This window comes from Carassius gibelio, chromosome A23 (assembly GCF_023724105.1).
Source record: "Carassius gibelio isolate Cgi1373 ecotype wild population from Czech Republic chromosome A23, carGib1.2-hapl.c, whole genome shotgun sequence".
In the NCBI taxonomy this organism is placed as follows: domain Eukaryota; kingdom Metazoa; phylum Chordata; class Actinopteri; order Cypriniformes; family Cyprinidae; genus Carassius; species Carassius gibelio.
In genome coordinates, this window is record NC_068393.1 from 15,914,154 (window position 1) to 15,927,416 (window position 13,263).

At 35.4% G+C, this 13,263-nt stretch overlaps 1 protein-coding gene across 7 annotated transcripts in view; it reads right to left on the bottom strand.

Moving 5' to 3' along the window:
* Positions 1–13,263, bottom strand: part of LOC127944213 (basement membrane-specific heparan sulfate proteoglycan core protein) — a 96,155-nt gene that overhangs the window by 59,659 nt on the left and 23,233 nt on the right. For all 7 annotated transcript variants that reach the window (XM_052540061.1, XM_052540060.1, XM_052540062.1 and 4 more), the window contains exons 4-6: positions 2,224–2,333; positions 1,913–1,971; positions 1,419–1,579 (exon numbers count right to left, since the gene is read on the bottom strand). In XM_052540061.1, coding sequence (XP_052396021.1) covers positions 1,419–1,579; positions 1,913–1,971; positions 2,224–2,333 — 330 coding nt within the window. The remainder of the gene's footprint in view (positions 1–1,418; positions 1,580–1,912; positions 1,972–2,223; positions 2,334–13,263) is intronic.

Consider the following 13,263-nt stretch of genomic DNA (forward strand, 5'->3'; position numbering starts at 1 on the left):
CTCTACTACATTGTTGAATGATGACTAGTTCTTAACAGAAGTGCAAGAATGAATAGTTCTATAAACCATAAAGTGTAAAATACAAGGGTAAAAATGCAAGTTTGGATTTGACAATAATTTTAACACATAATCAGAATGATAATTATTGTCGTTATTATTATTCTTTTTTATGTCAGCAGCAAAACTATCTTCATGATGAGGACAAAGTGAATTACAGGAGTCATACAATTAACAAAAAGCTATACAAGATATTTAAGATTAATGCAAGACTTTTAAAATACTCTCTTTTCTGTAAATATCAGTTAAATACATATCTCTGAATAAAAATTTTGTCTATTTACATTTAAAACTGTGCAGTTCAGTAAAAGATGTATAACAGTGTTATGTAGGCATGATGGTGCTTCTTCACCTTTCTATAAATAAGGTGTGAATTTGTAATAACCTAAATGATACCTAGTAGTGTTGTCACGGTACCAAACATTCAGTATTCGGTACCGACACCAGTGAAAATCCACGGTTCTCTGTACCAATTTCGGTACCAAAGCATAACACAAAAATATGCAAATTTAAAAAAAAAACTTTTTATCACTAAGAATGAAACCGATGCCATTCTTTATACTTATTTACAATTGTGTGTGTAAAGTTTTTCTACAAGTACCGTATTTTCCGGACTATAAGTCGTACAAGTCGTAGTTTGGCTGTTCCTGCGACTTATAGTCAGGTGGGACTTATCAAAATTAATTTGACATGAACCAAGAGAAATTAACTAACAGAAAACATTACCGTCTACAGCCGCGAGAGGGCGCTCTATGCTGCTCAGTGTTCCTGTAGCCTACACTGAGAAGCATAGAGCGCCCTCTCGTGGCTGTAGACGGTAAAGTTTTCTCTTGGTTCTTGGGTCTAAATAAATGCGACTTATAGTCCGGTGCAACTTATATATGTTTTTTTCCTCGTCATGACGTATTTTTGGACTGATGCGACTTATACTCAGATGCGACTTATAGTCAGAAAAATACGATTTGGAGATTTGGAATTACTTATTCTAGGAGTTACTTCATATAACTTATTTCTGTGGCATTTATCCCATTTCCTCTGCCACCTGTTATTAATATGAGTTTATTGCTGGTCAAGGAAATTTTTGATATTAATAATAATAATAATAATAATGATTGTGTGTGTTCATATATTTTTTTTACATTTACAAACCTGCAGAGAATGTCTTTGTCAATATCAGATGATTTTGAGTTTACGAGATTGGAAATATAGTGTCTGTTATACTGTGTTTGTTTATAAAATATTATAAATAAATATATATAAATATATATATATATATAATAAATATATAAAATATATATAAAATATATATAAATAAATAAATATAAATATTATCAGATCAAACTTAAAAAAACTGAACATACCTTCTCCAAGACGTCTGAACTGGAAGCCTTTTACTGAGGTATCGTAAGAGGCAATGGTGCCCTCTTTAACCACGGAGAACAGGACATCTCTGATCTGTGTTTCATTAAAGTTATTATCCGAGCCGACGTCCAGCTCCACAAACACATCTTTGTCAATTTTCCTGCAAATGTACACAGAGCACAGTTCATCAAAACAACAGTCCAAACAAAAAAACCACAAAAACCAACTTAAGATGGTTTGTTGGCATCCCAGTCTGGCCAGGCTGGTCACTTTGCCGTTTTTACAGAAGGTTTGGACACCAGCTTGGCCAGACTAGAAGACCAGCTGGTTTAAGATGTTTTTGAGAAGAGTGATCCCATAATGCAAAAACAGAACTTGAGTATTTGATTATTTCAATTTAATTATTTGAAATGATTCTAATGGTAACTGACTATGCTTATACATTAGAAGGTGCACTGTTACATTAGTGTTTGAAATTGAAAATGGTGTTTACTTAATGAGAACCACATTGACGGTCTGCTGTCCTGGTATCCTGTTGTAGTCAGACTCAAGCTGTGGAGAAGATAAACATCATTAATCACCACATACTGGCCTTGCCGATCAAAGGACTTCAGTCTCGGTGTATGATATTCTAATTTTACAGCTAAATACCATCAACACAGAATAAACAAAAAGAACAGAGGAAAGCCATGAGATCAAAAAACTAACCCCAATCCACAAGTGGAGCACACCTTTAATTATGACTGTGAAAACTCTCTTTTCACGTATTTCTTAAGCTCACAGTCATTGAGAAGATGCACATACCGTATCAACGACAGCAGATGATATCTCCATGAAAGCAGGAGAGGAGATGTCATCAAGTTCAGGCCCATATTGGAATGAGTTTGTGAAGTTCACCAGTGCCCGATAGTAAACTAGAAACAAGGCGACAATAACAGCACCAGAGAACAATCATTACACCTAGGATGACTTGAAGGGGAATTTTCATTTTTGGATGAACTATCACTTTAATATTACTGCTAATGTACTACAATAATTTTACCTTACAATTGTATATTTTATAAATTGTAAATTTATTTTATTGGAATACTGGAATAATTTATTATTTTATAGATTTAACATTATATATAAATTAATTAGTAATATAAAATGTATCCTTTAACCTGATAACTGTCACTCACGTTTTTGAAGATAGACTTGATTGTGCATGATACAAACCTAAATTTTTATATTTCATGACTGAAAACATTTTGTAACATGATTTTGATGTGCCATTTACATGGTAATGCAATGTCTGATTTTAAAATGGGTTTTAAAGGATGAATTTTGAGATTTTATGTTTTCAAGTGATATATAACTTCTGATGATTTCTAAAATGTGATAGAGAAAAAGGCAACGAGGGAGTCTTTTTTTTAAACAAAGGTAAAAGCTCATTTTGTAATGTAGATTTCTGAGGGTGCACTCTTGTCATAAATTGATCTATTACTTTTCCTACATAATTTTTAACAAAAAATATTGGTATAATATATATTTGGGAGTCTTAGACCTTTCCAACGATATATAGTTTGTCAAGATTAGATTAAATTTGATTGTAATATAGTATAGTCAACGTAGGTGTCCCGTATACGGGACGGGGTGACATTTAACAGGTTAAACTGTTGTTATACAAAAGTTAGTTCTAAGCGATGGTATTACAATTAGAAAGTTGATAATTATTTTTTGTGTTATAGCTGATAATTAAATATACAGAACTATAAATGACCAACATAAAAAATCTGCACAGTTTTTGCCTAAATAAAACCAAAATAAAACACTAAACACTAAAATAAGTCATATTAAATTAACTAAGTCTGGGAGTCCAGCTGGCTGACTAAATGGGGGATGAAAAAGATCAGCCTAAACAAACGAAGACCTAAAACATGAAATATAGGTACATGTACAGCACAGATGAATTTGGTAATTAAAAGGACAAATAATAATTGAAAACTACAGCACAACAAAATCTATTTAGAAAAGGTTTCGGCATTGACAGTGACAATTCTTCTGCAAAAGCTGCTGTTCAATAACAAAAACAAACACATGCTATTAGCTTATGCCTACAGCCTCACAGTAAGTCAACCTTTAAAAAGCTCCAGACTCCAGCACTATTATTGCGCTCCCTGCAGCTAGCCTGAGTGGGTTACCCCGATTTCAGTTTGTCAAACTGAATTGAGAAAGGAAGTCAATATTTGTGCTCTTTCTTGCAGTTAGCTGCCACACGCCACAGTTCTCCAGCAGTCATGTTTCCTGCGACTGCCAAATGGACATGCAGTTTTTCATATTCACATATACTGTATCCCTAACAGACTCTTCTGACCTCTTCTTAATGCCTTTACAGATTTATTCCAATTGATAAAATATCACAGAGATCAATGAACTTGCTTTTCACAACATCTGGACACCAGCTGTCACAGTCCAGTCAAATGTATTTGTCATGCACACATAGTTTATTGGAAATTAGTACTTACTGCTGACAGGACTTGGGAAAGGAAGTGGCCCAGAGCTAAAGCTTTTCTCATTGCACAAAACATTGATATACGAAGGCTTGCTTCCTTAATGGCAACCTCCACTCCTGCTCTCATTACTGCAAAGAAAGTTAACTTTTGTCCTTAAAGGGGTAGTTCACCCATAAATGAAAATTTGATGTTTACCTGCTTACCCCCAGGGCAAGATGTAGGTGACATTGTTTCTTCAGTAGAACACAAGCGTTGCAGTCTGTCAGTCATATAATAGAAGTGAATGAGAATCATGGCTTTGAGAGTCCAAAACATTGAAAATGCATGGAAGTGTATCGTCAAATACACGGTCTATTTGCTAATTCAATCGCATTCTCCCGTCCAGCACCACATCGTTTAATTAGCAAATGCATTTGCACCCATTTGTCCACCAATGGGCATGCTTGTCTAAAAAAATAAAGTTGTGTTCAGGTGCATTGCTGGTGCATTGCTATTTTAAGGAGCAGAAAATATACTGCACCATAAACCAACTCAAACCTGGTCTAAAGTCTAAAATCAATGGCTCAATATTTTTTTATTATTTAAAGAGCGCATTGGTAGAAAATGCGCCTCTGGGCGGGTCCACAGTGCATTGACTTTGCTTATTACACACAGGGATGCGCATCACACAAACATGCCAAATATTAAAAACAAAAGGATTACAGTCTAAAAGAATATTATTATGTAGGCTACATAAATATAAAAATGTAATGATGGATAGTCATTGCATGTATTATAAGTAGGCTACCTATTTGCAATTCAGCCTATTACTACTTATAATGATGAATGAAATTGGCAAATTAATTAATGAATAATTGTGCCAATACACACACATATATTAACGGACTCATTACGTGGAGTTTCGGTTGATTCCTGATTTTTTCACTTGAGAAGCGTTCAGTTTTTTCACCAACAAATTCCGCCATGTAAATAGTGATCCGCCATGGCACGAGCGCATCTCGCTCTTAAAGGGAATGGGAGATGACACTCTGATTGGTCTACTGAACATTACACCCATTACTCATTAAGAGAATAGGAACAACCCATTCCAAAAATGCGCCCTGGCGCACCGACCGTTTTTCCATCGTTAAAATAGCATAAGTGGATTTGGATACACCCTGAGTGCACCTGCGTAGTGCACTTTACACTTTGCATTTAGATCGTTAAAAAAGGACCCAGAGTGTCATTGGTCCATTTGAGAGAAAGGTGAATTGCGACAGGTGACACTGCAGTGAATCTTGATCGTTTCGTGTCTTTACACATCAATGTACCATCACGAGGTTAAGTGTTTAATTCGATTTTGTGTATGTTTTTTTTGACTCTCAAAGCTGTGATTCCCATTCACTTCCATTATATGACTGACAGACAGCAACTGTTTGAGTTAAAAATCTTTGGTTGTGTTCTACTGAAGAAACAAAATCACCTACATCTTGGATGCCCTTAGCAGATAAACATCAAATTTTCATTTTTGGGTGAACTATCGCTTTAAGGGACAGAGAGTGATGTAAACAAAGTTAAGCCCATTTCACACTGCGATTCCTGAGAACACACTGGTAATGTGTCCTGGCAATTGTTCCTGGGTAGCTAGATTTTGCCCCTTTCGCACTGCCAGCACTTTAACTTTCACTTATGCTGGCAAATGAGCTCCGTGTCAGCACGGAAAGTGAACTAACTGATCTCTGATTCGTTACAGTTTACACATATGTTTTTCATCACAAACGTTGATCTGCTTTGAAACCACCTGATTAAAGAGTCGCGCGATAACGTGTGACATCACTATGACACACCCTATACGGCATTAGTTCTGGCTTTTTTTGTTCGCACAGCGCTTGTCTTGGGACTGAACCCGGCAATGTTACTAGGTCCTCGTCTCGGTAGTTCACGCTTATAAGGCTGCAACTCAGAAAACCATATTCTCACTCTAAAACAGGGCAAAGCCCCATTCAGACTTTCTGTTTAGGAAATCCCCTTCGAACGCCAGTGAGGGTACTGAAACTGCATTTGGACAAGGGAAAAGGCATTGAAAGCGTTCCAAATGCTAATGTCATGAACTCTACTACTACTCACTAAACAACAGCATAACTTTGGCAGCTTTGTGGCCCGAGCCCTTGATGGGACAAACGGAGGCCAGTGCAGAAGACAAAGAGCTGATTGAGCCAATGCGGCCTGTCTGGCCTTTAAAGCATTAGTCTTTCAACTTGACCTTCATTCCCCTCTCTCCTCCTCCACCTCCTCCCTCAAAGAACCCTTCATACTGAATCAAACACTCAAAATATTAGTCTTGTCTTATTTTGAAGGTCTGTGGAATGCACTTGGATGGAGATTCGCAGATTTGTCTATTCTCAGACACAGATCATCCAAACGTCAAATGAGCATTTGCGAGAGGAAAACCTCCATCCATCATAATGGCACAAAGCCAGCTGGCAGGGCATCTTGTTGTCGTTCTGGTACTAAACAGAATTTCACACCTCAAGCATGGCAGTGCATAACCCATTTAGCACGTGTTTACTCCTCTGAGATCATTCATACAAGCAAATGTGTGAATACATAAATTAGAGTGTAGAAGTGAAAATGAATTTTTGACAGCCAACATGCAGAAAAACAAAAGAAAAAAAAACAGGTAGTTATGTGAGTAGTGGTTTATCGACCTTTGTGACAATATTCCAAATTTTCAGGTATTTTAGAATTAATGACAATTACACTGTTTTTTAAAAAAAAAATCATTAACCGAATTTGGATGTATTAATATAGTAAATTAATTAAACAATTCATTCTGTGATTCCAGAAGTTTCAAAAACAGCTTGTTTTTTTTAACAAAATCAACAGTTATTGAAGGGAGAAAAAAATTAATTTCACATCTTTTAAGCATAAATCTTGATATTAGATTTTTAAAATTATATTTTTTTAAATTTTAGCAAAAATAATTAAGTCAACTTGAATAATATTCATTATTGAATTTATTCAAGGAAAAAAATATTTATTTTATTTTATTTTATTAGGTTTGTGGAGGAGATTTTACTTTAAGGATAGTGGGGAAACAATTAAAGGAATAGATTTTACATAGTGACAGGTGCAAATTAGAAGTTATTGCATATAAAAAGCTATGATATGCTGAACATTTATGATATATGAGATTCAGTAAAAACACCCCAGTTGTAAGAATCACAGTTTTATTGACGCATGTTTTCTATTTTGAATGGCAGATTTTGATTTGTGCGTGTTTAAGAGTCATATCTCTTTGGCACAGGGATGTAGCGCTGCATATGATCAACATCTGTCTATGAAGGCACCGATCGCTGTGAGAATTCTCTCAGCCGGTTTTAAATGGCAGCTACAGTTTTCATGGTGGGATCTCCTTAAGTCATTGTAGTTTGCAGGATATCCTCCCCCCACTATCTGCTTTTAACCCTTCAACGGGTGTATCTGTGAGAGAGGAGAGCTATTTTCTGGGCAACCAATGGGAGGGCCACATCCTGTTTGCTCCCATGTACTTGAAGACATGGCAAAGATAATGGTCTTGATGTCAGAATACTCTAACCATTTCTGGTTCCCACCGTAGAGTATTTTGTTATTATTTGTGTATCAAACCAACATGACATTTTACGTCATTACGAATGTTTCAACTGTTTTTGTCTGTAGAATGAAAATCAAATCAATGAGGTCCAAAAGAAAACTGTAGCCCCAGTGTTTTATTTAGCTTAGTATTATTTATTTACATCTATAATATTGGTTAATATTTTTAATTAGCTTTTTGCCGTATTCATTTTAATTTTAAGTATTTTTATATGTTTTATAAATTCAGCACCCTGTATATTTTAGTAATTCTGTTATATACATTTGTCATTTTTATTAGTTTTTATTATGTTTCTATTTAGTTTGTAAAACTTACATAGAAATACTGCCTTGACAACTAACAGAATTAAAACAAGCTGTAATTTATATTTTATTTCAGCTTTATTTCAATAATATTGAATACATATAATGAAAATTATTTTTAATAGTTTTCGTTTACAAAAATCCCACCACACTGGACCACACTGACTTTCATTTTACGGCCCAAAAAAAGGACAAAAGCTTTGAAACAAGAACAGAGTACGCTATTTATAATAAAAATTTATCATTTTTGGTAAACTGTCCCTTGAAACAATATAGTGTCAAGATCTTTTATCTTTATTCACATTAATTGCTTTTACCGCAATATAAATCTCTTGCTATGACTAGAAGACCTACAAAGAAACAATGCAATCAATAATTAAAAAAGTATTTCGAAACAAGCTGGAATTCTTATTGATCTCTAAACAAGTGCTTGTGTGAATACCAGCAAATTTGCACAAACTTTCTATGAAAGATAACATAAAAGAACATCCATCCGAGAAATTGCATTCACATAGTCAGTACAGAGCGGTAACGTGGAGGAGAAATCATTTTCGTAATTGCTATGATTATGTTTTGCTGTTCGTTCCATCCCACGCTAAGTGGTGTTAATGATGTATCCACAAATTCAAAGCTGTTCTGCATCAAAATCAAAGTGCCGAATTGAAAGAAGCAACACTATTAGAACTGTCCTTTTATGTACTGAACTGCTACTGACAATTTCACACTACAAAGACTTCAGTGTGCTATCACAGAGAGACCCCCCTTTATTCCTTTTAGCCTGTCTCCCTCTCTAGCTACTGTATCGTCCACTAAGTTCTTTTGATCACTTGAACAATGAATATTATTTATTTAGTTTAGCCACTGGAACCAAAGCTGTGAATTGTTTTATAATCCTATAAAATGGATTATTACTTTCCTTATGGCCACTCCCATTCCTTCCTCCCTGAAACACAATAAAAATGCTTGACGGTGGTGAAACCCAAGCATGTTTCCATTAGCAGTAAAATGAGCTTATTCACTGTTAGACTATTGCAATCATCATAACTTCTGAACTAGAACTATCTACATGTATTACCGATGTGACGGATTAGGAAACAATGACTTTCAAACACTATGTGGATCTCTGTGAGTGTCATATTAAGGACATTTGATACGGCAAATGTCCAGTTAGAGAAATGAAGCAATGTTTCCTATGGAGGGGGATAAGATTTTCCAAGGCAGTTCATATATGTAACAATAAGTGCCAGTATCTGAGACTGAAAGCTGGAGGAAGAGGAAAAAGCTATTTAGGAAGTTCTATTCAGTAAACTAGTGGTTCTTGACAGATTTTCCTCAGAATTTTGCAAGATTTTGCATTAAACAATAAGTGGTAGGTTAATAAATCCACCATTAAAGTAAGAATGGATGCTGTCAAAATATCCTCAAAATATCTTCCTTGCACTGTTAAAAAAATATTATAATTAGGATACATTTTACAATTAATTATTATTTTAGTTTTGGTACAAAATTTCATGATTAATTAAATATGTTGCTGTTTCTTTATAATCATGTGGACAAAAATGTGTGTGTGTGTGTGTGTGTGTGTATATATATATATATATATATATTTCTAACTTGTTTATATTTTCTCATTCATTTATATAAATGTGTTTTTATTGCTGTTCACAACCATGTCAGAACAAAGTTGTGCCTGTTTTTAAGGATAAGTGAAGAATTACTAGTCTACACATTGTCTTCATTTTCTCAATTCTTTTGCCTTTCCTCTTTCTGACAAAATGTATATGGCCTCCTCTGAGAAGGCTGGACCACAACAACATGGAAACCAAAATAACCATAATACCCCACCACGTCTCCAAATCCTGCTGTATACTATCATCGTTGCAACCCTGACACAAAATATTACATCAACTGCACCACCAGCACAGCCAAGGAATGGATAGCTGGGTGGTCTTTTTAAAGGAAGGTTTTACATGCATCTGTTCACCTTTACATAGCTAGAATCATGCACAAGTGGGAAAAAAATGGAAGCATTTATTTTATATATTAAACCAATAATAAAAAAAAAATTAATGGAAAAAATATATATATTAAAAGAATTAAATAATGTTTAGATTAATATATTATTATATACTTGTCACCACAGCAGAGTAAGCCAGATCTTTCAAAGAAAACATTTACATGAATCCAAAAACAGAGATTAATAAGATTGCCTTTTACAATTATGATTTCATTTTGGCTGAACACCTCCAAAAATGCTTATGGGTAGATTAACAAATGAACTAGTTGGTCCTTTGAGCTTCCCGTTTAGTCAGCAACATAATAAAGAGATTCTCGTGGACTTCAAAATGATCTCCCAGCTAGTCTCCCTAACTGAAAGCACGTATGTATGCTATGCTAACCTTTCTCTTCAGGTTGATGTGGCTGTATTACCCAGTGTTCAGGGTCTAAACGAGGACCTGTGAAGCTTCTGAAGTTCTGTAGAGCTAAAGGAGGGTGAGGAGATCTCTCACGTCTTTATCAGGCTTTATCAAGCTAACAACAAACAAACCGGCCAGGTATATGCAGCAGCTTAGTATCAGATAAAAGAGCCTTCTTGTATACCTAGGTGATTTAGGACTGATAAAGAAAAGAAGCTGGATATCACCTCTATGGACTGCTTATATGGTGCCTAACATAATCAGGTGTTTTGAAATAATCACATTTTTGTCATTAAGGAAATGCCTTTCTACCTCAGGAGTAACCTGGGGTTAAGTGTCTTGCTCAGGGGCAGACTGTTGACAGACCCCAATGCTCTTCAGTTCATAAATCACCCCCTTTTGTGGTTTAAAATAATAACCTTTGAGTTACCAGCACAGATGTTTGATATCTCATACAGAGCAATGAGATTGAAACGAAAGGGAAAAACAGAGACTCCTGCTTTTCTCGGATGATTCTCATGAGGAAAAAGACCTCAGTAGTAATCTAACATTCCAGAGTTTCAATAAAAGATCTAAACAACATCATAAATGGAAATTTGGTATGACGACAAAGATCATGATTTCAATCATCATTATGAATCATTACGAAAATATAAAATAATATAAAATAACGAAACTATATAATATACCAAATCCAAGCTCATCTAGAGTAGTGACAACTATCAAATTATGTTTCTATTGTCAATATTCCCAAGTAACATCTTTCAGACGGAGATGATTCTTCAATAAAAGTAACTATTTCAGGGTCTATTCAGGCCCTAGCACACTTACATTTTAAATGTATTACTCATGATGATAACTACTGCATTTGAACAATGTAATGCATCCTAATTAAATACAAATATTTTATTTCAAAAAAGAAAGAAATACAAAAAACTCCAATGTTAAATGGTAGTACATTAGATTTTGAAGCCATTATTTTGGAGGAGGATTTTTAACCCCACTTTAAAGACGACTTTAGGCTTATGCTTGTAGCTATTTCAACAGAAGACCCATAAAAACATGCATCAGAAAAACAGGATGCTGTGTAATATTTGCTACAGTAGTTGGATATGAACTCTTATCAGTGACAGGAAAGGTAAAGTGGTCACACAGACCTCTGGAAAAAGATCACATTGGTTAGACATCCACAAACACTCTACTCCAGGAAGGATGTTCTTTCTCAAGTGCTTTCAGGCACGGATATATAAATGGCTTTAGAGAATAGACTTCCCTCTTTAGAAGAGGTATTACCACTAGGTGACTCATAGTCTCAACCTATCCAGCCTGAAAACATTGATTGAAAAGATGTTGATTTGTTATTTAGCTGGGGGCAGCTGTGGCCTAATGGTTAGAGAGCCGGACTAGTTATCAGAAGGTCGCTGGTTCGAGTCTCGGTGCTGGCAGGAGTTGGGAGCGAGTTAATGAACAGCGCTCTCTCCCACCCTCAATACCCATGACTGAAGTGCCCTTGAGCAAGGTACTGAACCCCCAGTGGCTCCCTGGGCGCTGGATCTATAGCTGGCCACTGCATGGGGTGTTAAATGCAGAGCACCAATTCCAAGTATGGGCTACAATACTTGGCAAATGTCACGACTTTCACTTTCAAAGATCATCAGTGGCTCATCAGATCAGTTTTATGGTCCAGTTCAAAATCAGACGGAAGATTCAAGTTTCTTCTGCTAACTTTGGGTGATGTTTAAGATCTGGCACCTCTTAGTTGACATGGTCACCTCTCTGCCACTCCACTTCTGAATATACTATAGCTACAGCAGAAATATCCCTTTCTAATTTAAGAGCCAGCATGTTTGTGTGGTGTCGTCCATGCTGTGCTATTTTGGGAATAAAGCTCAGGTGTCAGGCTGCAGAGCGCTTACCAAAACAATACAATGGAAAACAATGACCCAGACAGACTCCAAAAGGACAGACAGGGAAGCAAAAGTCATTACAAAGAGTAGTTCCAATGATAGAAAAGTTTAGAAGGCAAAATGCAGAAGTCTGACACTGCAACTGAGACACTTTCGATGTTTGTTATCTAAATAACGCAAGGTCCGTTTCCAAAATGAGGCTGGTTGCCATTTAACACAAAGAATATATATATATATATTTTTTTTTTTTAAAGATTCGGTGACTATTCGCAGTGCATTTTTACAATAATTAATAACAGATTTTTTATAAAGTATCTGATTAGCATAACAATTTGAGTTGAAAGTGCTATTAAATATAAATGGACAAGAATCTCATAATTTATTAGTGCTAATCCCTCTTCGTTTTTTCTGTTTTGTTTTGTTTTTATTTACCTAAAATAGTGCAATAAAATATTTTACAATTTAATTTATTCAAGAAATATTTCTTATTATCAATGCTGTAAACAGATAATCTCTTTAATATTTTTGTGGGAAATTGGCCCCAGACTTTGTGTAATTTCTTAATTTTTTATTTTAAAGAATTCTAAACAATTTTGAAATGGTTCAGGTTTACATTTGTGGAGCCCATGTGAAATAACTACACAAAACATCTGTGAAAATGTGATAAAAGTACACAAGATTTCCTTAAATAGAACTCAAAGAGAAGATACATGTGTTACAGACCTCCCCAGATCATGAAAGGCGAGAATTAAAACTTGTGTGTGAATGTGAGTGAATCAACAGAGGACAGTGTTTGTATCGTCTGTTCCAGCTGCTATTTGTTACACTGACTTCCATGTGTGCTGCAATGTTTACACCTCTGCATCTCAGCTGATGAAAGGAGAACTGAGTATTGTTTGGCTCTCTGACAAAAATCTGAGGCCCTTGTTATGATGAAGCTGATGTCTCATCACTGTGAGCAAAGGCGGGTGACAGGATGTGACTGAGACACTAATTCAGCAGACGCAACAACTCGATATAATGCCCTCAGCAGATGATTAAAACAGTTTCATGTTTTACTGCAAGACGTTTGCAGAATCTGTTGATGCATCTCTTTTATCACACTGATAT